The sequence below is a fragment of the Phyllostomus hastatus genome, unplaced genomic scaffold, assembly GCF_019186645.2.
Source record: "Phyllostomus hastatus isolate PE091 unplaced genomic scaffold, TTU_PhHast_1.1 phas_contig_148, whole genome shotgun sequence".
NCBI lineage: Eukaryota > Metazoa > Chordata > Mammalia > Chiroptera > Phyllostomidae > Phyllostomus > Phyllostomus hastatus.
In genome coordinates, this window is record NW_025333607.1 from 13,196,356 (window position 1) to 13,223,471 (window position 27,116).

The 27,116-nt window shown below is 41.4% G+C and overlaps 1 protein-coding gene across 2 annotated transcripts in view; it reads left to right on the top strand.

The window, feature by feature from the left end:
• WDR26 (WD repeat domain 26) overlaps positions 1 to 24,466 on the top strand; it is a 33,541-nt gene extending 9,075 nt beyond the window's left edge. For both annotated transcript variants that reach the window (XM_045859744.1, XM_045859737.1), the window contains exons 5-14: positions 3,067 to 3,164; positions 4,057 to 4,213; positions 9,103 to 9,241; positions 11,266 to 11,406; positions 14,708 to 14,827; positions 16,088 to 16,233; positions 16,541 to 16,619; positions 16,901 to 17,030; positions 19,453 to 19,638; positions 22,432 to 24,466. In XM_045859744.1, the coding sequence (XP_045715700.1) occupies positions 3,067 to 3,164; positions 4,057 to 4,213; positions 9,103 to 9,241; positions 11,266 to 11,406; positions 14,708 to 14,827; positions 16,088 to 16,233; positions 16,541 to 16,619; positions 16,901 to 17,030; positions 19,453 to 19,638; positions 22,432 to 22,457 (1,222 nt within the window). In that variant the 3' untranslated portion in view covers positions 22,458 to 24,466. The remainder of the gene's footprint in view (positions 1 to 3,066; positions 3,165 to 4,056; positions 4,214 to 9,102; positions 9,242 to 11,265; positions 11,407 to 14,707; positions 14,828 to 16,087; positions 16,234 to 16,540; positions 16,620 to 16,900; positions 17,031 to 19,452; positions 19,639 to 22,431) is intronic.
• Positions 24,467 to 27,116: the final 2,650 nt, after the last annotated feature.

Genomic DNA, 27,116 nt, shown 5'->3' on the forward strand with positions numbered 1-27,116 from the left:
TTAATGTATACTTACCATGTACCAGGTCACTGCTAAGCATCTTATATGCACAATCTTATTTGATTTTCCTGTCAATCCTTTAAAAGTTACGAGTGTCCAAAGGCTTGGCTCTGGACCTCCTTTCTGTTCTGGCTGCTCACCCCCCCCCCAGGTAACCCCATTCCGAGCCATGCCTGCACATGCCACCTGTCTCCCGTGGCTCTCGGATTCACCCTCTCACCTGAACTCCCATGCACGTATGTGAGAGCCTGCCTGATGGTCCTCATTTGACCGATGTGCTCAAAACAAAATTCTTGATTCCCGTTGGCCCTCCCCCCATTTCACCCTCCCAGACCTGTTCCTTACCTCAGTGATAAGACTTTTACCCACTGGTTCCAACAAAAAAACTCAAGCCTCATCTTTGCATTTTCAAAAATCTTTTAACTTTGATATATATTGGCCTCAATCCAAAACATCCCAGATTTGTCTGTTTCGGTCCATCTTCACAATTACTACCCTAGTTAAGCCATAAACACCTCTCCCTCAACGCATATTTCACAGAGCAGCACAGAAGTGCATAAGCAAAACCATGTGTTAACTCATTTCTCTCCCTTCCTTAAAACTTCCTGCTGGCTTTCCTGCTCACTCAAAGTGCCAGATCTCTGCTCAAGCCCACGCGGTCCCTGATCCTTTCCCGCCGTCCTTACTTCATTCACCATTGTAGCAATACTGATGTGAAGGCACTAATGCTGCCTGTTCCCTGTATCTTAAATGCTTTCCCCCTAATCTCTGCGTAGCTCGCTCAGGCCCTGGCCCAAATGCCCTCTCCTGGGACCACCCACCAGGCATTTTCTGTCACATCTCCCTGTTTTGTGGTTTTATTTTTTTCCCCTTTGTAGCACTTTCCACTATATGATATGGCCCCAGCATCTAGAATAATCTGACAAATATTGGGTTTTTAAACATAAAAAAGAAAGGCCCAGAGAGGTATAGGGTTCATATTAGGGTTTTTGTAGACAAGGAAACTGAGCCTCAGAGAAGTGAAGTAACCAGCCCAAGATGTAGCTAATAAATCAGCCAAGATACAGAGCCCAGTTTGACCTGTTCAAAATCATTGGGCTTTACTTACTGCTACATCCTGAAATAGTAAATTCTGCTGGAAATTTTCATATTGTAGCTGACAAATTACTTTACTCTGATTATCTTTTTCATGGGGTGGCTGATTTCTGTATCACCTAAATCACAGGTGGCAAACACAAGGCCTGTGGGCCGAATCCAGCCCTCCACCTTTTTTTTTATCCAGCCCAGCACCTTGTTTCTACCCGACGGCAGTGCCGAGCTCTCTCATAACTGTTACGGAGTAGTTACATTTATACAGTCCTAACATTACATTCGGCCTTTTGAAGGCAACCTCAAGGCTGATGTGGCCTCCGGTGAAAATGAGTCTGACACCCTTGACCTAAATGACATTCACATGGATTTTTTTTTCTGGTCTGGCAGTAGTACATACAATTTAATTTTACAGCTTTTATTCTGAAATGAGCTTCTTCAGGTTTATAGCTTGAGTGTTTCACGTAAGGAAATGGCCCAGAGATGACAAGCTGTGGAGCTGGTGGCAGAACCCACCCCAGTGTTTTCAGTTACAACATGGGACTTCCCATAACACATTCATGTGGAGCCTTAAGGTGCAGTATTTTCAGAAGGGCACAGAAGCGATTGTAGGCCGCTTTTGCAAAATTTAAAAGGTAAACTATTGTTTCATAAAATTATTGGTAATAAATTTTACTCCTAAAAAGTTATTTTTGAAACCAAATGTTTATAATATCCAGCTTACAGTAGATTGGCTTAAGTCTAACTACTCATACTGTTTTTTGCTTTTTTTTTAATGTAAGTTCTCATCAGCTAAGACACTATGTACTACATAGCAAGAGAGCAAGTAGTTTGGCTGTTGGGCGAAAGGCTATTGAATCGTGTAGGTGCTAAGTGCAGTATGCTTCACGCAGTTGAGAAAAGGAGGAGGTGATACTCAGTTAACTGTGAGGTTGCTGGTACCCACGCCACAGTGAGTGCTGCGGGTGTACCAGTTAGTAGACCAAGCACTTCATGTTCTCCATCTTAATTAATCCTTACTACCCTGTTTCATACTCTTTTCCACGTGAGAGGAACAGATTTGTCTTTGAACAGAGTACCAGGCAAATAGCAGGAGAGTTACTTGCTAGGTCCAATCTCCATGTTTGAATAATGCCTTCACTTCTTTTACTTTTAAAGCCCGTTCTTCTGAGAAGAGCCAGAACCAGGTCAGGGTCACACTTCCAGCAGGAGGCCCTCGTGGATTCTCCAGAATCCATGAACTTTAGCGTTCATGCCTCCTTCAGCACGTAGTACTAAGACAGTGCCCACATTTCCTGCCTTGGGATCTCAGTACCTCTCACAGGATGACACAAGGATGGTTGTCCAGTCACACCATTTCTTGAGTGACGTTTATAATAAACTTAAAGGTATGTTGTGTTCTTTAATTAGTATATCTTTTAAGGTTTTCTTGAGTTTTGTCTCACTATTGAGTCGTGGTTACGTTAGCATAGTGGTTAAGAACCAGTTCTGCAGCTACAACACCTGTGTTCATATGCCTGCTTGGCCTCTTAACCCTAAGCCAGTGTCTCAACCTTTCTGTGCCTTTGTTTCCTCACATATAAAACAAGAATAAGAGTGCATACTCTCACAGAATTGTTAGGAGCATTAAGTGGAGTAATAATCTTGAGTGCTTGGAACAGAGCCTGGCACACAATAAGAGTTATATGTAGATAACAAAAATAATAAATGTCTAAGAATACATAAATAAATAATATATACTCAAGTAGCATATTTAGCTATTATATTCCTTTTTGTATTCCTTCTATTATATTCCTTTTTGTAATTACATCCAGGTGCTAGGTCGTATTAATGAATTGGATCCCCTCTAGAAGTTGCTTCCTGATAAATGTTTCTTAGTAAGAACTTAGATAGCCCAAGTATAATCAGTACTTTTCAGTTATGTTTAACCCAGAGAGAAAGGCTTGACCTTCGGCTCTCTGTCTGTCGTGCCTCTAGGTATCTGATGTGTAGCCATGCAGAAGACCTGCGCGCAAAAGCAGAGTGGGAAGGCAAAGGGACAGCTTCCCGATCCAAACTCCTGGACAAACTTCAGAGTAAGAGTCTCATCTTTGGTGTTCCTGTGTTTGCTCTTATATTAGACATGGATATTAGGGATCATTAAGGAAGACTCGTATTGAGTGGTTATTGAGGGAGGGGTTACAGGGAAGGCTATTAGGAGACCCTTTAAACCAGAGATTTTCACACTCTGCCCTGGAGTCCGAGGAGCTGGCCTCCAGAGTTGGGGAGAGGGGTGCTCGTCCCGAGCAGCTCCCTTTCCCCAGGGGTCCGCAATGGTGCTGCCCTGAGATCGTGTTTGGGGGAGAAGGGCTGCGGTTGGAGAGCACGTGTGTGAACTACAACGTTAAGCAACGTGTGTTTAAATACTGTGTTGTTTGCATGCTGAGCTGGGAACGGAGATCCCGAGAATGGAAACCGTGTGCTTGGAGAGGCCTAGGGCACGGAAGGGTCGGAATAGCCTGGTATCAGCATCGACACGCCAGCCGCTCCCTGAATTCTCATTAGGGCACTAGAAGCAGTTCGGTGGGGCCTCGAATTTGACTTGTTCCAGCATTTTGACTTGTTCTTTGTTAACTTGAGATTTGTTTATACTTTTAGTGATGCATACACAATCATCTTTAAAATTTTTGTCATAGTCGCCACCTTTTTATTTTTTGTTGATTTGGGGCGGGGGGGGGGGGTTAAAAATCCACATACAGATGAAAGCCCTCCCGTCCGAGTGGCTCCCGTCCAGCGGCAGCGCAGACGAGTAAGTGCTCGCCAGCCCACGTGCTGCGCCGGCCAGCACCACTCTGCCCCAGGGGCGGTGTTATGAGGGTGGGGGCAGATGCAGCAGGAGACAAGCAGATGTCTTAAGTAGAAGTTTATCCTGTTTTGTCTTTTAATCTAATTTTTACTTCTCCTTTTAAAAATGTCTTTCCACTGCAGCCTATTTACCACCGTCGGTGATGCTCCCCCCGCGGCGGTTGCAGACTCTCCTGCGGCAGGCGGTGGAACTCCAGCGGGACCGGTGCCTGTACCACAACACCAAGCTCGACAACAGCCTGGATTCCGTGTCCCTGCTCATCGATCACGTCTGCAGTAGGTAAGAGAGAAACCGACATTTCATGGGCTCGGCTTGAACTTTATTCAAGTGTTTTCCTTTTTCGTTTTATCCTGTAGTTATAAAACAATTCCCATCTGATTTAGCCTTTGTTCCTAAGTGAAGCTAGAACTGCTGAAGTTCAATGTGAAGAGAAATCTGTATATGTTTGTGTATAGGAGACCACCCTTGAGAATGGAAGCTGGAAACCCTATTTTTCTTTTTTTCTCTGTGGGTTTGGTTGGTCATTCTCTGGCCCTCTTTATTGGGACTCATAAGGGACCCTGTGTGGGAATGCCAGGGACCTGAGTGTGTGCTCTACTTGGAGGCCAGAAGTCACTTAGTGACTCTTCTCTGGACATGATGGCTGTTTTAATTATGGCCCAAATTAGTCTCTGCCCATAAAGATCATGAAAATACTTTTTCCTAATGACAGTTCTACTTTTTAGCAGAAGATGGCTTCTAAACTAAAATGGTTGGAATAACAAGCATTAACTTTCTGGCCTGGGTTTTGTTTTTATACCTACCAGTGTACCTAGTCTAACTGGTAAGAAGTCAGGGTTCACTTTTTTTTTTTAAAGATTTTATTTATTTTTTAGAGAGGGAAGGGAGGGAGAGAGAGAGAGAAACATCAATGTGCAGTCGCTAGGGGTCATGGCCTGCAACCCAGGCATGTGCCCTGACTGGGAATCGAACCTGTGACACTTTGGTTCGCAGCCCGAGCTCAATCCACTGAGCTACGCCAGCCAGGGCTAGGGTTCACTTTTGATGTTAGGAGTATTTTGAGTAAAAATGTCCCTGCTGTTTTAATAATCTCTAGAGTGGCAGGAGAGCTTTACTTTTAAGTGTGGGAGGAGCAGACTGGGCCATCTTCCGAACCCCAGGAGAAAAACCGGGTGGGGCTGGGGGACCGAACGGGGCAGCTGCGTGCACTCACTCCGGCGGGTTCTGTTGCCAGACACCATCCCAGGGCCACGGAAAGGGGCGGGCCCAGGAAGGACAAAGTGCTTGAGAGTGAGGGCTTGGGCAAATGAGGGACTTCGGAATGACCATCAGAATTACGCTGTGAGTGAAAGTGATTGTGTAGTTGTGCATACACTACTTGCACAAACAGTTGAGTTCTAATTTCATTCTCCCTAGTGGAAATAAAAAATAATTATTTGAGCTGTTGGCCTTACATTTCAAATGTTATTTATCTTTAAGTACTGGGTGATTACTTGGTGCCTGTCTGAAATGTGCTAAAAGAAAGTGATTAGAGATCCTCTTCCTTTATCCCTCTTACTCTTTAACACTGGTCTTTGACTTGATGAGTCTAGTTATTTGAATTGAATAGGGGGAGGAGGAGATAATACATTAAAAGGCTTTGTGGTTTCATATTTCATAGCTGCTTTAGGGAATTTGAGACCAGTGTGAAAATTAAGGCAGTTGTGAACCCAAATCTTTTTTTGGTTCTTGAATTTGTTGGTGGTGGAATACATTTTAAGGTATTTATGGCAGACTCGATGGCTCAAAGGTATCTATGGGTTAAGAGTGTGCCTTCCTGTTGGGAAGCTGAAATCTGTGAGAATGTGACCTACATTTTCCTAAGCCGTAACTCCTGTACCGGTACCTTTGAAAGCAAATGATGGAACATACTTGGTTTAACTTTTTCAAGCCTCAGAGCAGGGACCAGTCTCCTGATGACCTGTGTAGAAAGCTTTTCACAGGGATGAAAGAGTTCTTGCTCTTCAGATAACCGTTGACTGAAAGGTCTCCCAAGTAATATTTTTAAAACAAAACAAAATTTGGACTCTGCTCCTCCCAGTTGCCCCCCCTCGCCCCGCCTCTGCCTGAAAGCCAACTTCTTGAGAGTTGCCCGCTGCACCGTACTTTTAGCGGGCCCATCCCCCGCATCCTTCAGGTGTCTGTGGCGTTGGACTTGAGCGCCAGCCGGCCCCGGCCCCAGAGCTGCTGCTGGCGTTGGCGAGGAACAGCGCCCTGCTCAGTCCGGTGGCTGCTTTCCACCGCGTCTCTTGACCTTCCTATACCATTTGACTGCTTGGTCTTGAAACTTTTCCATTGACTTCTAAGACATTTCTCGGCTTTACTCCTAGCTACTTTTTAGGCTCCTCCCCTTTACCCATCCCTTGAATAAGTGTGTGTTCCAGAGTTATGTTTCTTTTCTCATCCCCGCTCCCCTCCTTTGGGTTATACTTCCATGGTTCTAATGACTCCTAGTCTGGGCTAGAAATACAGAATTCATCTGCTAAGCTTTATTAGACCTACAATTCAACAATGTGGGTGTTGCTCAGGTACCTTAGATGCAACGTCAGAAATAGCAGCTCACTCTCCTTGGTTGTCCCTGCAAAGCCTGATTTTCCTCTTGAATTCCCTCTCTCAGTGAAGGCTGCCATCTCCCCAGTGTCTTCAGGCCAGAAAAGCAGGAGTTAGCCTTGACTTCTCATGCTGGGGAAGAGTTTAAAGACAGTAAGGGAGAAGAGGTCAGGCATTAAGTCAGTATAGACAGTCTTTATGGTGAGTTGTGCCCTTTCTTGCTGAACTGGGACAGTAGAGCCTGAATTTGATTTAATTCCAAGTGTTCCACACTTGTCTAGAAGTCTTCAGAAGAAAGTATTTATTATCTGCTTTACTCCCTTTTAAAAACTAGATTTTAGCATTCGAATTAGAAAACTATCTTCAGAAGTTAAATCTTAGCATTGAAATTAAATGCCAACTCTTCCCCCTGGGGAATAGAAAATCAATTATGATTAAGTAAACCATAATTTTTTAAAAAGTCCTGATCAGCACTGAAAAGATTTTATTAGATTGTATAATATATATATTTTTCACAGTTAATGTAGACATATTTTCGGTTACATTTCACCAGTAATGAAAGGAAATTTTTTTGTGACTTTGTGATTTTTTCTTCCACGAGTAACCAGTGAAAGGATATCTCCACAGACTGCTTTATAAAAATTAATTTTAAGTAAAGGATTATTAAATATTTATAGAAACTTAAAAAGTTAAGTTTCAGTTTGATCAAGATGCTGCATTTTATTCAGTTTTATCTGGGAAGGTACTGATATTTTTAACACCATCTTAACTTTTAAATTTATGTGAAAACAAAGGAAACTCACTTGTATACATCCAAAATCAGGCTTTTAAGAAACAGGGAGCTATTAGTCTTTAAAGATTATTTAAGTAACAAAGTAATGACAATTCACCATTTCAGTGACATTCAGATACAGCTACCAATAGACTGGATGATTTGTGCCCTATAATTTTGATAATTATGAGTCTCCTTTTTTAAGGACATTTTGCCACTCTGGTTTGAGATGTCCCTGTTCATCCATGGTCAGCTTGAGCTACTTGAATTTTTACATATTTTATGCCTAGATATGAAGTGTTTCTCACTGAATAAATGACATCACTATTGATTAATACTGATAGGAAGGGGGAAAACATCATTTGTAATATTGAAAGTATTTATTTGATTGGAATTTTATGCAGCCATGTCTCAAAATACAACTTAGAAGTGATACTTGGAAAGAGAACAGGCCTTAGAGTCAGCCACTGGTTGAAATCCTAGTTCCGTCACTCATCTGTCTGCAGTACCTGGTCAGTTACTTGCCGCCTTTGAGCTTCCTGAAAATGCGGGTGTTACTTCCCTTGCGAGGTGGTTCTGAGAATCAGCAATACCACATATAAAGCATGCAACACAGTGCTCAGGCATCTAGTATGTGCTTTATAAATGTCAGTGGTATTGATTATGTTTCAGTTCAGATACAGAGTAACAGTTTATTACTAAAGTAGCTTATAAGTAGATAATCTGAAAGTTTAAACCAGCCTCCAAGGAGCCAACTGCTGATGTAGGTTACCATGGGCGCCAGATAAAGTTAATTTATTTTGAAACATATACTACCTAGTGAGTTGACAAAATATATTTTTAAATTATAGATTGGTTGGGAGTGAATAGGGAAGACCAATAACTTTTGTTATAATATAGGGAATGTATAATGTAGTGCTGTACTGTCCAAATAGTAGCCACTGATTGCATATGACCATTTAAATTTAAATGTAAAGTCATTCAAAGGAAAGTTAAATTTAGAAATCAAGTTCGTGAAGGGCACTGGCCACATTTCAGATGCTCAGTAACCGTATGTGGCTGGGAGCACCAGATAGAACAGCACAGCTGTATAACCTCCTCACTGTCACAGAAAGCTCCATCACATGGTGCTGATGTAGAAACTGGAAAAGGATAGAATGGCTTTTTTAGAGTGAGTATTTAATGAGTATAATCATTCTCATAACTTTTTCCTCTTGGTAATGTGAATGGTAGAATTCTTTGCCCTTAATATATAACCACCACTTACAAAGTACTAGCTAAGTGTCAGACTCAATCTGAATGCTTACATTCAGTCTCTCGTGCTTTTACTTCACCCTTGTGTAGGGAGTTCTGAGGCTCAGAGGAGTCACGTGACTTGCCAAGACCTGAGAGCTATGACCCAGCCTTGTCTGACTGCAGTGTCTCTTCTCTTTGTAAAACCAAGTTGCTTCCAAAAACAACCCAATGCCGGCCAACTTATACAAGCCCTGATTATTAATTTATATGTATATAAGTTGAATTAATTAGATGAAAAAGTCTGTGATAACATACATTCTCTCTCTTTAAAAAAGAATAAATTGAAGTAGATGTTAGATTACTGATTTCCCCTAAAATTGCCTTGACTGACATTATATTTTCTTTTTTGACATACTAGTGTATACTTGACTGTTTAGATTTACAAATGCATTCATTTCTTATTTTTAAAGTTTTTGATCTCCAAAGAAGTTTATCAGTTGTGTAATCTTTGTTGTTATGATTATTCTAATCTCTTTAGAAAGAATAATTATTTGTGAACTTCTTTGTTTAGGAGGCAGTTCCCATGTTATACCCAGCAGATACTCACGGAGCATTGTAATGAAGTGTGGTTCTGTAAATTCTCTAATGACGGCACTAAACTAGCAACAGGATCGAAAGATACAACAGTTATCATATGGCAAGTGGATCCGGTATGTACTCCAGTATGAGTGTTTAGATTGCAGAGAGAGATCGCCTTTACTTTAATTGAGTACACATTTTTTGTCATCTCTGTCATGTCTTGCCTCTTTCTATGTTGTCTAGCTCATGGAATAGAAATGATCAAAATTGTTCAGTGTTATGTGCTAGTAGCGATTGTCCTAAGGCTGTGTGTGCACTATTTCATTTACTCCTCTGAGTAATTCCCTGAGAGACCAGCATTTCCATTCTTTAAGTGAGAAAACTGATACAGAAGGTAAGTGCCCAGGCTCTTACAGCTAGTACATGGAAGAGTTAGACTCAAATCCAGGAACATTTTTACCCTAGACCCACTGCTCTTAATGTCTCTGCTAATTTTTATCTTTGTCAGTACTCGATTTACGGACTAATGCAATGTCCTCCTGTCACAGGTTAGAAAACGCGTTATCATTTTGTCTCCTGAAACCCTTCCTTGTTTTGTGTGATTTGTGGAACCTCTATTAAATGTCCACTGCCTTCTTGTCCGCAGTGATACACATGAAAACTATTGTGTCCTGGATTTAAAATTCTGAGTTCTCTAAAATCAGATTTGTCTTTGTTTATATCCACATGACCTACAGATGTGTAGAAATAAGTAGTTCTATTTCTTTTAGCCAGTTGGACATTTATCAAGTAGTCAGAGAAGTACACAGCTCCAGCTAGGTTAAGTAGATGTATTTGGTTTAGTAGTCCTCACCTAAAATCATACAGTGAATATTATTTTAAAATTTAGAATTATGATATTAGCCCAGGATAAAGTTTTGGACTTCCTTGTTGAAAAAATAGAGAAAAAGATCCATAGAAGGATGTATTTTAAAAATAAGAGAATGAAGTCTGTGAAGGCACACATCCATTTTTGTGAGTCCACAAAAGACTGTGAGTGGTAACAGGTGCTCTCTGCCGTGAAGCGGTCAGTCTTCACTTTTTGTTTGTGCCGAGTGCTCCTCTGGCGGTCTGGTGGCCCTAGGGTCCCCTCCGCGGGGCAGTGTTTCTGAATTCCTAAACCAAAATACACAGGAAGCCCAGGTGTTTGTTCTATATTAATTACTAAGGAAACCCGGTTATATTGAAATACAGTTATCAAAATAGTCCAAAAACAGATACTGAATAATAATACATAGCTTTTTTGTTAACATTGAATAACAAATTCTGGCAGCAGATATAACTACCAGAATTTTGAAGTAGTGATGGGTATAAATAGTATATTGAGATTTCTGCAACAACTGTAATATGACATGAAAACATTTGAAATTTTTATTAACAGTCACCTAATGCTACTTAAAGTAATGCCTAATGTATCATCTAATATTGCCCAGTATAATACCTAATGCTACCTTGTTAATCACCTGCATTCAAGACGGAAGAAAATACTGAATTTAGCACATAGTTTGTGAAAGTAAACATGTGTGTCTTTCCTCTCACTTAAGTTCAAGGACCCGTGCGTCTGTCCCTGATGACCCCTTAGGAGACCTCAGGTTGGGAACCACTGGGAAAGCCACCAGAGTTTAGAAAAGGAAATCAGACACACTGAAATAAGTGTCATACAATATATGTATAGTGTCACATTTGCCATATATATAAATAAAGGGCCTCATTTGAGCCCTGCTGTGCACAACATGGGGAGGCAGGCACAGGGTTCAAAAAGGAGGGGTTTTCAAGCATCATGCTAAGTGAAAGAAGCAAGTAAGTGAGAGGTAGCCCTTGCCACACCTGCCTGCTTTCAGTTTCCTCGAGAGCCTCCCGGGCAGAGTCTGTGTCATCTTTGTATTTCCATCTGGCACGCACTGCCTTGTGGGGAGTAGGTGCTTAGTCCACGCTGAGCGTGAGTCTTTATGAAGCAAGCTGCCAAAGCTTCTCCTGGAGGAAAATTGGTGAAATTGTGAAAACTCCCTCAGAGTATATTATCCAAGTGCGTCTTTGCAGCACCGTAAGTTCCCGTGCCGAGGAGAGAGTGCCTTTGGTGGTGGGCACTAATGGCCTGGCGTGTCTTTCCCCCCAGGACACACACCTGCTGAAATTACTCAGAACCTTAGAAGGACATGCGTATGGCGTTTCGTATATTGCATGGAGTCCAGATGACAACTATCTCGTTGCTTGTGGCCCAGATGACTGCTCTGAGCTTTGGCTTTGGAATGTACAAGTAAGCAAGTTCCGTTTTGGGTGTAGCCTTTAAGTAAAGCAGGGTCCCACTGCACATTTTCATGATACAGAGCAGGGCCATTCAATGCCAATTGCCATAATGCGTCTCATAAAAGGAAATTCTTCAAATGGAACCCAAGTGTCCAGATGTTTCGTAAATTTAAATATTATGTTAAGTACGATCAATAAGCATTTTCAGGAGTGTTGTACTATAGAATTTGTACTATTTACTGCGGTACTTTATACCTCCAAAAACATTTTATATTTCACAGTTTTCATAATTGTACACAAAACTTACCTTTCAAGTGTGAAAACATCAGCATTAACCCAGATATTCTAGTCTAATGACAGTTGCATCATCTCCTGACCTATATAATAATTTTTTATTTAGTTTAGTAAATTAAAATGATGTCTTCAGTTCTTACTCTAAAGGGCTTTATTACTGTTTCTAAATGAAAACTTGAACTGTATCCAGGGTCTCATTTTAGATAAACTCAGCATTAAGTTCGCTCTGTTAATCTACAGATGTGATTTGGAAATGTTCTAGTTACGATTTAAATTTTTTTTTAAAACTTCCTTCTCTAAACTGACTGGCTAGGTGACCTTTTTTTGTTTCATTAACCCCTAGCCAAGGGAGTGTCCAGGCTACAAATGGGTGTAAAAGTATAAGTTGACAGGATACGATTTTTGAGTCTGGGGAACTGTAAGTAAGTTGATTTTTACCAAGAGAGTGGAAATAAAGCTGCATGAAGATGACTCAGATAAAGACGATGTAGAGGACAGAATGAACGCTGAGACGCACCGAAGGTGATGTGCCATGACTCTCATCCTGGTATTATTATATCAGTAAGGCTTGCTTACTGCTCAGTCATTTGTTTCCTCCGCAGCTTTTTGCTAAGGAAATTTCCGAATATTAAAGAAAGGTTGAAAGAAGAGTCCAACAATAACCCATATCCCCACTATTCTAGATTCAGCAGTTGTTTTGATGCTGGCCAGCTAGCTCAATTGGTCAAAGTGTGTCCTGCTATGCCAAGGCTATGGGTTCGATCCCCAGTCAGGGCATACAAGAATCAACCAGCAAATGTATAAAGAAGTGGAACAAATCGATGTCTCTCTGTCTTTCTCAAAACAATTCATATACACACACACGTATATGTGTGTGTGTGTATAGTTATGAACATTTGTGTGTACATGCACACAAATATGTATGCATACACATTATATAATATATCCATATTCAAAACATACCAAGATAAATTGCAGATATATTTCACCCCTAAAATACTTAAGCATGTAGCTCTAAAAAAAATAACATTCTCCTATGTAACCAAATGCCATTATCTTAATCTAAGAACATTAACTACAATTCTTTACTATCTAATATTCATTTTATAATTACCATATTTTGCCATGTACAGTGCTGTCCTGGGTATGATACACACCCATGTTTTTGGCCTAAACCTTTAGGGGAAAAATATTTCATTTAATTTTTAATTTATTTAGAAACAAAACTTATATTCTAGGATATTATTTTGCATATGGATATCATACTGCTTTCTAGAGTTACACCATTAAGACATAAGCGTAAATAAAAGAATTAAAAACATTTGTATGGATACAGAATTTGTACCACCCATATGCATAATGCACTTTCTTATTTTTCCCTCAAAAACTTGGCCCCAAAAAAAAACAAAAAACTTGGGCAAAAAGTGCACATTGTACAGGGCAAAATATGGTAAAAATCCCCAGTCATTCCCAAAGTGTCTTTATACCATTTTTATTAAATCGGTATTATAGTTGGGGTTGACCTGAAGGGGGTGGCAAAGCATAGAATAGGAATAGATTCTCTCATTAAAATAGGTTTAAAGGGAATCTGACCTAAAAGACGCAATCTTTTTCCTTTAAAGCTTTTTTCCCCCCCCGTCTCATAGGGAGGAATTATGTAGTCATAATCCTGTAATAGAGATTTAATTTATATCACCTGTATAGTCTCTTCCTTTGAGTCGGTGTTGAATTTCTAGACAATGAAACTATATTCTAGCTTAACTGTCTTATGCATTGCTTCCTAGACTCGTTCTAGAAGGATGGTCTTTTTTAGTCAGTTCTCAGATTGTCCCTTGATGTTTCTAGGGAGGTGCCCAATTGATAGCCTTCTGTGCTCACTGCCCTGAGCACAGCAGCAGAGCAGACCGGTTCAGAACCCAGTGCTGGGTTAACGTTCTGGAATCGGTGGTGATGGGGGTTTAGCTGTTGCGTGTGTTTGTGCTTCTAGACGTTTATTTTAACCGTTTATATCGAGCAACCAGAAACGGTGGTGGGTGAGAGCAGTTAACAGCATGGGGGGAGGATTTAGGATTGCTGAGTGTTTTTTCCAGTGTAAGGGACATCTGGTTTTCTATTTTTGTGCCCTCTTTGTTTTTATTACTTGGCCCCATTTCCTGATCATACACTTTGTTTTCACTCTCTTTTTTTTTTTTTACTTTTGATTACCCATTTCTCACAGGAAGATTATGCCCATGTACTTTTTATTATACCAAGGGCAGCTATTATCTCTCAGATCCTGTTTCTAATCCATGAACAAAATGGAATCAAGACTAGATTAACTGGTATGTGTCTACCTTCTAAGTTGAATAACTTAGAAAAATAACAGGAGGTTATCTGAAGGTTGTAACACTGAATAATCTTGCTTAGTTGGGAATGCTATAGAATGGCTATGCTGAATCATACAGAAATTCTTTCGTTTCTGTTACTTTTAATGAAAAAAAAGTTAAATATCAGAAAAATAATTTCCATTTCTCTCCCATCTTCCCTGCTACATTTTGAGTATCTTGAAAATGAAATTTAACATAATTTAGACTGTACAACCTTGCCCTAGTTTAAGAGCATACTTTTTCTACCCATTAATCATGTTTTTGAGGAATATTTAGAATAAAATGTATAAGGAACTATGGACGGAGAAGTAGTAGAAACTCAGAAGGAATAGCTCTATAGTTTTAGACTTCTTATCTTACCTGGGAAAAGTTACATGTTTTAATTCATGAATGTAATTGATTTAAGATGAGAGTTTTATGGGAATTTATCTCATCATACCTATTCTCTGGGTCACCTGTGCCAGGCACTGCTCAACTCCTAGATTGTTCTTCAAGTTTAATTTCTCTTCTGAGTGCCGTAAGATTTTTTTGTAAGGCCAATTTAAAGTTTTCTCTAAGAAAACTAACCAGCTAGTTTTTTTTTCTTTTCTTTACACATTCCCTTTACAGGGGTATCTTGAAGGTCTTATTCACAGTTTTATTTCTTCGTAGACGGGAGAGCTAAGGACAAAGATGAGCCAGTCTCATGAAGACAGTTTAACGAGTGTGGCTTGGAATCCCGATGGGAAGCGCTTTGTAACTGGAGGTCAGCGCGGGCAGTTCTACCAGTGTGTGAGTACTCAGTGCCCCTCCAGTGTCTGCTGGCTTCAGAGCCATCCTGGTTTTGTTTAAGTAAAGAATTCACTTGGCTGTTATAAAAGATGCTACATGAAGACCTACTTTATTATTTTTCTAGATAAGCACTGTCCAGCAGAACTTTCTGTGTGGGTTGTTTTTTTTTGTTTGTTTTTTTGTTCTTTTTTTAACCATTACAGTATAGACTTTGAGTTTAGTAAAACATTTTAAAATCGTTTTACTAAGTTTGTTTTTATAAACAAGCTTGTAATGTATAGTAATGAAGATTAAGAGCTTATAAATTTTTTGAGGTTTCTATCCTTTGAGTTTTTTGTATTAAAAAGGAAGATAGAGTTTCGTAAATAGATTGTCTTAGATATTTGAGGAATAAGAGTGGTGGTGGCTGCCACCAGGGAACTTGCCCGTCTTCAGTGGATGCATCTCCCAGCCAGTGCCCGCCCTGTTAACCTCGGGTTGCTGGGGCGATAAAGTCAGTACTGGGCGAAGAGTCTTCTGGCACGGCAGGCTCTGATGCAGACTCAGCGCTGTCGCTGTCTGCCTTGATTTCTGTCCCGTATCACCGTGTGATGTGGTTCCAGTAGTCACTTGTAGATTTATTTTTAAGACTAAAACAAGATAATAAATCCATCAGATGGATGTGAAACTCGTGGAACTTGGTGCCGTGTTATCCTGGGTGGAAGATGGCCACGTACGTTTCTGCGGACTTGGCCGCCACGTACGACGTCCAGACCTCCAGGGCACAGGGCTCTGTGGTCCCCACGTCTGTGAGACGCCTCTCGGCACTTCGAATGCTGGCTCGGCTGGCGACCCTGAGGGCTTCGATTTTTAGAGCACGTTACAAATTTGGGGAGGTTTTTAAAAATGACGTGACAGACTCCTAAGTTCCGTAACTGTAGTCTTTTTCCACATCGCACTTTCTGAGTGTTGCAGGACAGAGTGCAGTGCAGTGAACGTTAAAGGAGTGTTGGGACTGTTTTCTGACACTAGTGAGGCCTTCCCTCGGAGCCTGGGGGCAATTTACAGAGGCGCCCTCCCACTGTGCTGCACTGGTGTGATGCAGTTGGACCTGTATTCAGATCTGCCTGATGAACAGCACTCAGTGGAACAATCTGGTCGAGATTAGTCTCGGGAAAAGCCAATCTTGTGACAGAAAGACTGCTGAGGAATTGTGTTGCTGCTTGGTTTGCTTTCGGAGTGCGGTTCGGTGCGGAAGCTCACTGTGCGCGTCTCCTGCAGGACCTGGACGGGAACCTCCTGGACTCCTGGGAGGGGGTGAGAGTGCAATGCCTTTGGTGCTTGAGTGACGGGAAGACTGTCCTGGCGTCAGACACACACCAGCGAATTCGAGGCTACAACTTCGAGGACCTTACAGATAGAAACATGTAACTATTTTTTATCCATCAAACAACCCCTGTCTGATTTATGTTAAAATGTGTAGTCGAACTTGCTCTTTCAGAAGAAGCATTTTTGTTATGTTTTTGGTTTTGGCTTGATTTTTTTGGTCATTTGGATTGGTGGTCAGGTGATGCTTAGTCATCGTTAACTCAGATCTGTTACTTGATTGAAGTGTGGTGTGAAATAGGGACTACAGACAAGACTGTGGTGTGTAAGCCAGAACATTTATGTCTGTATCATTTGAATGCCTTAATTCCTAGTATGTTGCTTTGACAAGTTGTTTTCTGGTTGCAGAGTACAAGAAGATCATCCCATTATGTCTTTTACTATTTCAAAGAACGGCCGATTAGCTTTGTTAAATGTAGCAACTCAGGTAAGTTTATTAATACAGTAGAATTCTCAGAAAAGTTTATCTTAGTTCTCATTTGAATTGTGATTTTTATTATATAGACAAAAATATTTATACTAAATATTAAATTCTACTGCATGTGTTAGATCCAAAAGTGTGTAGAATCAACTTGAAATTCGTGAGAACATTGCTATTGTGCATAAATTGAAAGTGTTCCATCGGGCACAGGGATGTTCACAGATTGCTTTTTAAAAATTCTTTTGAGTTGAGGTAGAATAAAGAACTATATTCTCTTTTGCCTACAGGGAGTTCATTTATGGGACTTGCAAGACAGAGTTTTAGTAAGAAAGTATCAAGGTGTTACGCAAGGGTTTTATACAATTCACTCATGTTTTGGAGGCCATAACGAAGACTTCATCGCTAGTGGCAGTGAAGGTAGGTCGTCTGTGTCTCTCTCCATGCACACACATCGAGGGTTTAAAGTCCTCTTGTTTTCTCAGTTTGCGAAGGTGGTCATGTCTCCAGGCAAGCTCAGATGCAAATTTAAATTGCAGGAGTTATTTGTCCAGGACACTGTTGGCTTCCCCTTTTTGGAACGAGTTGAGTCCATGTGGTCAGAGATCAGTAGTGCCTGTTCCGACCACGTGGAAACGAGCTTGGTGCATCTGTCAGGTCAGGATCTAGTTAAATCTCTTATATGTCGACTTGTGTCTTTATCAGACTGATGTTTTTCAGAGGTCAGTGCTATCTCAAAAGTCAAGGTTAATGTGATGTTTTTACCTGAACTTGAACAGACTTGACTATAGTTAGATCTTTGGCATTTCTTTAATGGCCGAAGAGAATAATTTAGTTTGATAATTTGTATGGTCTCAGAAACACTGAAATTATAGAATTACCTCTTTTTGAATAAATTTATTCTCTAACAACATTAGGTAGTCTCACTTAAAAATATAAATCGTTTCCCCCAGCAGGATGCCTTACTCAGTTGGAGCGGCGTCCTGTACATCAAAAGGTTGCGGGTTCGATTTCCAGTCAGGGCACATATCTAGGTTGCAGGTTTGATCCCCAGTACAGGAGGCAACCAGTCCAATCAATACTTGTCTCTCCCCGCTTCCTCTCTCTCTGAAATCAATAGAAATGTATCCTCTGGTGAGGATTTTTTAAATGATATTTTATATATATGTGTGTGTGTGTGTGTGTGTGTGTAGTTTAAAAGATGTAAGCACAGATAAGTAAGGCAGTATTAAAAGTTAGTGTGTTTTTTAAGGTGATAGAAACATAAACAATGGCAAATTATTGCAATTTTTCATTTAACATGTTTTTCTTGAGTACTAACTAGACGTTCTAAGTACGATAACAGCAAATTATTTAAGTCACTTTGTAAAATACTGAATCTGTTTTTACAAGATACTCCAAGGAACTGGATTGTGTCGGTAAACACTTTGGTATTGTTTCATTCTTTGTGTAAGAACTTCAGGGTCCCTCTCCTGCCGAAAAGCTGACCCTGTCAGGAGATAAGAGGGTCGCAGGTGACACAGGAGGTTTTCCTCTGCACGGAAGGTGTCCGTAAGGATTGGGACAAAGAGACATGTAGGAATCTGGACTTTAACATAAAACATATGAGTTTGTTCTTTTCCCCCTACCCCCGCCAAAAAAAGAACAGTGACAGATAAGATTTAGAGGAGAGAAAAGTGTTTGTTAGGTAACAATTGAGAGTTTACTTCTTCCCAGTTAAAAAGTCTTTTACCTGTTAGTTCAGTATTATGTTCTCCCAGGTCCTCTACTGGTTTCTAATTTAATATGGCCTAACGATAACCTTCTCCTTGCTTTTTAGCTTCTCCTACTCTAAGCTCTTTTTCCCCGTGCTCTATTCAGTCCTGCTTCTGGTGGGTTTTCCCCTCTTAATGGTGCCCTACAGACCCCTGTAGTTCTCAAAAATATGTATGGCTACTATTATCCCTAGTAATGCTAATTTTTTTTTCCTAAGCCCAAAGTAACTTAGAGAACAATGTAATCATACCACATTACATTCTGTTTAGGGCTAAACATGAAACATTTATTTTGAACAGCATGTGGATGTAATGAGAATAGTGTCTCCCAGGCTGGCCACAGTAATTCATTTGTCACTTATTTATAAGGACTGTGTTCCAAGGACCTTCCAAATCCACAAGTATGGGATTGTCTTCATCAAATTGAGCACTTAGGAAACCTCTCCCCCGAAAAGTTACGCCATTACTCAGGCATTTTCATTATGCCAGCCACACGTAGAAGAACCCCTTATTTTGTACCTTTGCGTAAGAACTGGGTTCCCCAGACCGACACAGCAGGCAGGGCTTGGCCACAGAGCTTGTCGTTCTGACCTTGACGACGTCACATCCATTGCTGACTCTCCAGGGCAAGCATCGTGCACACCCCACGGAGGTGTGGAGGACAGTGGCGTGCGCACAGTATTGTGGTGTCTCGCACACTGCGAGCACTCTGTGCGGACTCAGCTGTCGTCGCTGTTGCTGCTGTGCGGTTTGGATGCACTGCTTTCTGTCCGCTCACGTTTCCGTAGCACTTACGTCTCTCGGCATTGCTTACATTTGAAGACCGTAGCTATGATTACATACTACACATGTGTTATAGAATATTGCAAATAGATCTGTGGTGACTTGAGAGCTAATCACCATCTAACAGGAAAACATATTAAGATGGCTTTTCATAAGGTAATTTGTTAAATTCTCGTGTTACCTTTGATTTTTTACGTTCCGATAATCGGGTCATAGGTTCTGTGTCTGACGAATGGTAGTGTGGTCTGTTGCTTTTGTCCTTGCATAACCACTGCATAACCTTCTCTGAATTACTGTTTGTTCAGATCACAAGGTTTACATCTGGCACAAACGTAGCGAACTGCCAATTGCGGAGCTGACAGGGCACACGCGTACAGTCAACTGTGTGAGCTGGAACCCACAGGTGCCATCCATGATGGCCAGCGCCTCCGACGACGGCACTGTTAGGATATGGGGACCAGCACCTTTCATAGACCACCAGAATATTGAAGGTAACTCCACCGCCCGGCACCCCGGGCTTTCTCCGGGCGAAACAGGGCCCTGCCCACTCCACAGTTGCAGCAGTGTCCAGCAGTACTTTGTTAAAGGTGTGGGGTGTAATTTGTTTTCTCCCCTTTTTAGGGATTGTGCACTGCCTCACTCCACAGAGGGAGTTTGATCTGAGACACAGTGCTGATTTTTGTCTGCTTCACTGGTGACAGTGGGAGAGTAAGATAGAATGGGCTGCCTCATTGACATCCAGTTAGTATTGTCACTTCAAAATCTTAAGGAAATCTTGCTGCATTATACAAGAAGCATGTCATACTTTAGACCAATGGTAACTAGCCAAGTACACAACATTTGAGCAACTTAAGAACAAAATTGATTGTGGATTTTACGCTTAAAAATAAACATCTGTTAGCACCATGTAGCATCAAGCATGGGCCGCGCCTGATGGACAGAGCAAGACAAGGGAGCCAGACATACCAGGTCCCCGTGTGCCCAGCAGCACGCTAGGCTTGCACACGTCCCGCGTAAAACCTTCGTAGCCCTGCAGGAGGAGGAGTGTCTTTCGCTCTCGTGTCTGCAGGGGAGCAAACCGAGGTGCGGCGAGGCCCACTAGCCTGTTGAGTGTGGCCATGTCTTCCAGCCCAGGTCTGAGAGGTTTTTCTGCTACTTCCAGATGCTCGGAGATGAAGGCGGCCCAAAGCCGGAGGCTGACACTTGAGGGCAGAGCTTAGTTGAGCCAAGTGATTAGTAGTGGAGAGAAGAGATAATGAGAATTTTATGTAAATGACATATCCCTCTTTTTTCAGACAGAGCAAATAAAATATTTCGCTTGCTTAGAAGGAAGTAACTTACCTAGAAACATGGTTTTGTTCACAGTGCGTCCCACTCACGTGTTTTAGTAAAAGATGACCCACTGCTCTCAGTTAAGTTATTCCCGAAGGAGGAAAGCTGTCAGGGTAACATCTTGGTTTGAAACGTGGTATTCTCTGTGCCTGTGTTGTTGTTGTTGTTGTTGTTGTTGTTGTTGTTGTTGTTGTTGTTTTTATCCTTGTGTTACAAACTGTAAAAGACTCGACCAGCTCTTGCTGCCAGGGCAGGATGGAATACGGCCGCAGGTGAGGGAGAAGGGCATACAGGTCCCAGAGGTGGAGAGCTTCTGCTTGGTTGTCGAGAGCCTCGAAGGGCCTTCTTTGTATTTGTGGATGGGTGTGTGACACTCTGACATTCCGTATGGGAAATCGCCTTTTTGGGTTGTCCTGTTGGGGTGTCCGGACCCACTGTCTAAGATGTTTCATAAATCTGTAACTGGGATTGTATGTGCTTTTCTAACTTTATTAGTCATTTGAAAGTTATTTCAAATAAGCATATTTGATTTAAAGAAGTGGGAAAATAGGTATACAGTAACAGATGTATTGTAAGTGGGTTTAGTTTGGACATACCCTTGAGGATATGTGTGTGATTCCACCGCAGTGGGCTGCGGGGTCACTGCTGTGGGCTGACCTGGATTCGCGTGAGTACTCACCGCAGTGGGTAAGCCAGGTTTAGCCCAGCCGTAAGGTCTGAGTCCGATTCAGCAGCTGTCCTTGTGCTTTGGCAACACAGGCATGGCCACAACCAGGTTCTCATTTACACCTAGAGGAGGAAAACAGCTCCTGTGCGGTCAGCTGTTTGGTTGTGTGCCTTCTAGGCAGGTGTCTCCTGGGTTCTTTCTCCCTCGCTTGAAAATGAGGTTTTTTCCCTAATTAAAGTAATGCCTGTTTGGAATCAAATTTTTGGAAAATATATATGAGGCTAAAGAAGATGACATTCAAAAATCATAAGACTTTAAGATACATTAAGTCATTTAAAAGAAAATATTTCACTTAATTGCTTCTTGGCATTTTGGCTAAAATCAAGTGTAAAATATTTCACTTCATTCTATTTCAAGATAGAATTTGCTGGCCTTTTATCATAATAGTAGTGTTCCATACTGTGTTCTTTTTTTTTGGTGGGGGGAGAATAGTCTCAAGTACTAACATATGCTACGACTTGGATGAACCTTGAAAACAGTATGCTTAGTGAAAGAGGCCAGATAAAAAATAGCACATATTGTGGTTCTATTCGTATGAAATTGTCCCAAATAGGCAAACCCACCGAGACAGACAGCAGCCCCGTGGTGCTTAGGGCTGGGCTGGAGGTTGGCACGTGCTGAAGGGGATGAAAACGTTCTGAGGTTGATTGTCGTGATGGCTGTAAGTCCTGTGAATATCTGGAAAACTGCTGAAATTTTCACTTTGAATGGGTCCGCTGTACAGCATGTGGATTATATCAGTAAAGCCACCGACACACTTGCCACACGTGCCGCATCCCCCCCCAGAGAAGAGTAGGAGGAGTTTTGTCGAATTGCAGACTGAGCGCTGAAAGGAGGGTTAAGTGTGCAGCTGTGATGCAGAGTTCTGCCCTGCACTGCCAGGTACTTCTTAATGTCGTAAACCGTCCAAGTCTTTTCTGTTCTGCAGAACAATTTCAAGGTTCACTTAAACAGTTTGAGATTCCAGTATGCTTATTCACCTGGGTTCTCCAACATTCAGAATAACCGTGAGCGCAGGCTCTAATACATAGTCTGCGACTGACGCAGGCACGCTGTTCTAATGACTGTGATGAAAGTATCAGGAGTCTGTGTGATGTGCTTGCCTTTTTAATGTTAATGTAAATTATAATATGATGTTGACTTTAAAACTTTCTAACTGGTAACTTTTTTCTCCCCTTCCCCTCTTCTTCCTCCCCGCCCCCCATACACGTCATCTGGTCTTCAGAGGAATGCAGTAGCATGGATAGTTGATGGCGAATTTGGAGCAGACGACTTCTGTTTAACTTAAATTAGTCGTATTTTAATGGCTTGGGATTTGGTGCAAACAAACATGATTGATAGCTGGACAGACATGCTCGTCATGAAAAAAGAACCATTTCTGAAGCCCGGTTGGGGCCAAACATTTACACCTTGCTTCATAGTAACCAGTTGAGATGAAGCACGTCGCTAGAACGTTGTTGGACGCCGTGTTGAATTCTCCCCCATCGGTCGTGAAGAACTGTGCTACATTCAGGCTTACCCATCGAACTCAGTATATATATTTTTTCCCCTCCTGCCTTTTGTCCGGTGGGATACCATTCTTGTTGCTCTTCTGTGTAATGAAGTTTAAATGCTTGTTTGGAAAACTTTATTTAACAGTTTAGAAGGCTTGATAGAAAGAGTGCATTAGTCTGAAGAGTATACATTGGATAGGAAAGAATTTCCTTCTTTTGTTTCTCCAAATCTTTCCGCCTTATTTAGCTTGAGATCTTTGCAGCTTGGTTCATGGATTCTAGCCTTGCCCGTTGCGCAGTATATACAGATCCAGATGATAAACCAGTGAACTATGTCAAAAGCACTCTCAATATTACATTTGACAAAAAGTTTTGTACTTTTCACATAGCTTGTTGCCCCGTAAAAGGGTTAACAGCACAATTTTTTAAAAAATAAATTAAGAAGTATTTATAGGATCAAAGTGACTTCATTTGTATACATTTGGAATCTAAACCAGCTTAAAAACAGTTTCCTCTGTAACTTAGATATGCAGTATAACTGATGCTCTTCTGGAATACCCTGTGAGACATGGTCAGGAACAGTGCTTGGAAGGACACTGCGCAGGAAATTCAGAGTAATACCGTGAAGGCTTTCCCCCTTTTGTTTTATTCCTGAAGTAACATCAGTACCGGATCTTGAGGAAATTCAAGATTCAAAAAGTGAATTTTAAATCTATACCAACAGGAGATCAGTAGTCAGTTCAGGTTTTCAACAAAGCTTGTTCCAAGTTGTTCTCAATTTGGGGAATCGTTTGGTGAGAGAACTAGCAAGAGCGTAGAAATCAGCAGATGTAACCACTTTGGAAGTTGATAGTGTAATTGAGCTTGTTAGAAGAATTCAGCAGGTTACAACCATACTTAACCTGGGTTTAAAACCTCATAGTCATTTCTTTTAATTGCCCTTAATATTTCGACACGTAGGGACACATGCATTTAAGGAACAGTCCCCGGGTTTTCCGATATTGCCGTACTGAACCTCATTCTCAACTGGTGCTGTGGGCAGTCCTTCCCGCTCCCCGCCCCTTTCAGTTAAGGAAAGGTTTCCTTTATGGAAAAGCACTTTTAATTTTGAGACTTTCGCATTTAAAATAAAGCCAAAAGCCTGGTGTTCACAGTGTGCTTTTAAATCCCGTAACAGCTGAATGCAACAACCTTAGACTCCTTTGAAATTCCCTCCCTTTTTCGGTAGAGGATAAATTTGGTGACCACAGCTGTTATGTTGGGAAGAGGAGTGGGAATGTCCCCAAAATAAGATTCTGGTGAAGAAAAAGTCTTGAACTCGGTTCCCTTTGAGGCTCAGCCAAGTGTACAATGTAGTTACTACCATGAGTAGATGCTTGAGGGCCCACGAAACAGAAGCAGGCTTGGTGTCAGGAATTCTTCCTTTGGGGGTGGGGTAGGGGATGGCAGCAGGGAGAATCGGAAGAGTCAGGGAAGGGGAGAAGAGAGAAAAACACAATTGGCCTTAACCTAGCACAGAGTCTCCCAAAAGCTCTCATAGTAAGAGAAAAACGACAGATCGTGTTCAGCAGATTATTTTATCAAATTGGTATGTAAAAAGATTTCTTTAAGCTCCATTTTGCAGAGATCACCACTTAGAGAATCAAGATTTCCTGTTTTGATACTTCTAAGTTAACTATATGTTACAGTTTATCTGGTACTTCATTTTTCTTAACTAAAATTACTTTTTACTTTAAGCTTGAATAAAAATCTTCATTGGTAACTGTATATAATTAAGTGGCAACTTCTCTTTACCTCAGTACAGTTAAATCCATATTTTAAGTGATTCATGTATATACCCTGAAGCCGTTAATACACCCCAGTCTCTACAGAACGTCACTGACGAGACGAAACGTGGGCATAGAAACTCCACAGCTGTTTACAAATTTGGTTACAGTGTGCTCGAGTATATTTGTGACATTCACTGAGATCTGCGCCCATTCAGGGGCAGTTTGGCGCTCAGATTCCACCCCACTTCACCCAGCCACCCCGAGATCTGAGTTTTCAGAGTGCTTCTGAAGTCCAGTTAAAAACACTTTTAAAAAGTGGAGTAAGCGTGAGGCACATCTTACAAGAACATAACTCCATTAAAACGGAGTAACAACTATGCAAAGGTTCCCACAGCCACTAGGTGAGTTTGTTCTCCAGGTCTGTCCTCCCTGGCAGCCTCCTGTATGTCCTGGTGCCTCACTGTGCCAATTTGCTGTCCACGTCTGTTTCCCGCATTTGCCATTCTGGGACTGTGCTGGGAAGGTGAAATCCATGGCGAAGGAACCTAGGGTCCTAGGGCACCACGAGCCGATCGCAGATGGTCTGACCCGCAGGGGTCCCTGAAAACTCCTCACAGTGCTGTAGTCTGCACAGGGTTACGAGAGAGACTGTGTGAGCGAAAACCGTCAAGCCAGCTCCGAGATAGCTAACCAGTGTATAAACTGAAAAGTACCAATACTTTTTGCACATAGATCAAAATAGAGTGGAGAATTTTGGCTCCAGCAATCAGGTTAGTAGGCTCATTTCCATGTGCTTAAAAATGTTTTTGTTGTTGTCATTCATTGACGAAGGGCTAGAGCAAGTATGAAATTAAATGTCTTTCCTCCAAATAATTGGTTACTGACAGTCCCGTGCTGGATTTGGGGATTGCTGAGACTGGCGCGTGGGTGGCGATCAAGACCTGGAGTGGGCAGATGGGAGGGACGACAGAGCTTCAGTTTTGGTTTTTGTACTTGACTAGTGTTCATGAGCTACCTTTCTGTTACTCTCACTGGCCAGATAAATGTGTTACATTAAACCAGGTAAGTAGTTTGAACAGAAAACTCCACGTGGAAATGCCCCTACAAATGGGCCCGTTTCCGTGGGTGGGAGAACAAAAAGGGATTGCCTAACTTTAAATTTAAACTAAGTATTTAAAATAACATGCTAGTTGAAAGAGAAAAAAAGTCCAATTTTTTGTCAGTATTTTCTGCATCTGAAATGACACTGGTAGTAATCCGAGAGAACATTTCTTACTAGGAGTGTTCTCCCTCTAGAGGGGCGTTTCCTGACCATGGAAAACCCTTCTCCCCCACCCCATCCTGACAGTCTCTCTCTCAGGGCCCTGGCTCCCGCTCACCGGGGTAACCCCACGGTGCCCCTCTCAAGGGGCACAGGCCCATGTCAGTTTCTCCCACAGCAGAAGATGGCTGCTTTTGAATGGGGAGGAAAGAGGACATTTTTCTTAATACCCTTTTTCTCCCATCTCTAACATACATATAAATACCTTGATTTAGCTTTACTTGAGTTTCTCATTTAGACATTCGCAGCTCTCTTTTGGGGGTTGCTCTCCAAGATAGTACTTCCACTCCACCACGTCTCATTTAACGTAGGCTGCTAATTTAAAAGAAGAGGTGAGTTGCATTTACACTTAGACACTTTCTAAAAACAGGGTGAACTTAATTGAAATTTTTCAGTGTTAAGCTATTGTTATAGTAGCTGCCCTACAGTGTAAAAACAAAAGCTGTAAAAACATCCCCTATCTACTTAATCCAGATAGCCTGGATCTAACGAAACTAATAGTATAAAAAGATGTGTGTGTGTGTTGTGTGTCTGTGTGGAAGAGAGAGTACTTAATCATGATAGCGGCCTGGGAACAGCCGTTCCGGGTCCTGGTCCGTTTTACTACAAGTCTCGTGCACATGTGAAGTGCCCTCTCTGGAGTTAAGGTTTGGTTAATACTGGTCTATTTTTATAAGATTAAAAAGTGCACCCCCATCTTTAACTGAAACATTTTCATTATCAGGGTCAATGTGCTAAAACCGAAGCGTAACATTTTTAGGCACAGAGGGAAAAAAGTGTTGGCTCCTTGAAAAGGTGTGTGTGTGGGAGGGGAGCAGGCCCACCAGAGCATGCACGTCCTTACAAACCAAGCTGTAGAGATCAAGACGAGGACTTAAGTGTCGATCTCAAGATGTCTAAATTGTCGAGATTTACATGGCGTTGTGGTGGAACTAGTTAACATTAGAGCTTCTGGTATGTAATAACTACTTGCTACGGACTGATTCAGTGTTTCAAAGGACTGTGTTCTTAAATTGGGGGATTTTGGTTTTTGGTTTTTTTTTTTTAACTGCCTCTCAGATTATATTTAGTAGTTTAAATTTCTTTGCTTTATTATTTCATTAAAGCATAAAAATCTTCAGGTCTCTGATATTTATTTTCACTTGTTCTACTAATTATTTACAAAACACTTTGTTAACTTTTATTTTATAAATGTGTAGTATATTAAACATCTTTAAAATTTTGTTCAATTGAAGCTACATTAACTTTGATTTGCTTTACTGGGATTTTTTTTTTAATACACCTTTCCATGTCGGTGCGTAGCACTTAACCAATCGTTTGTATTCCC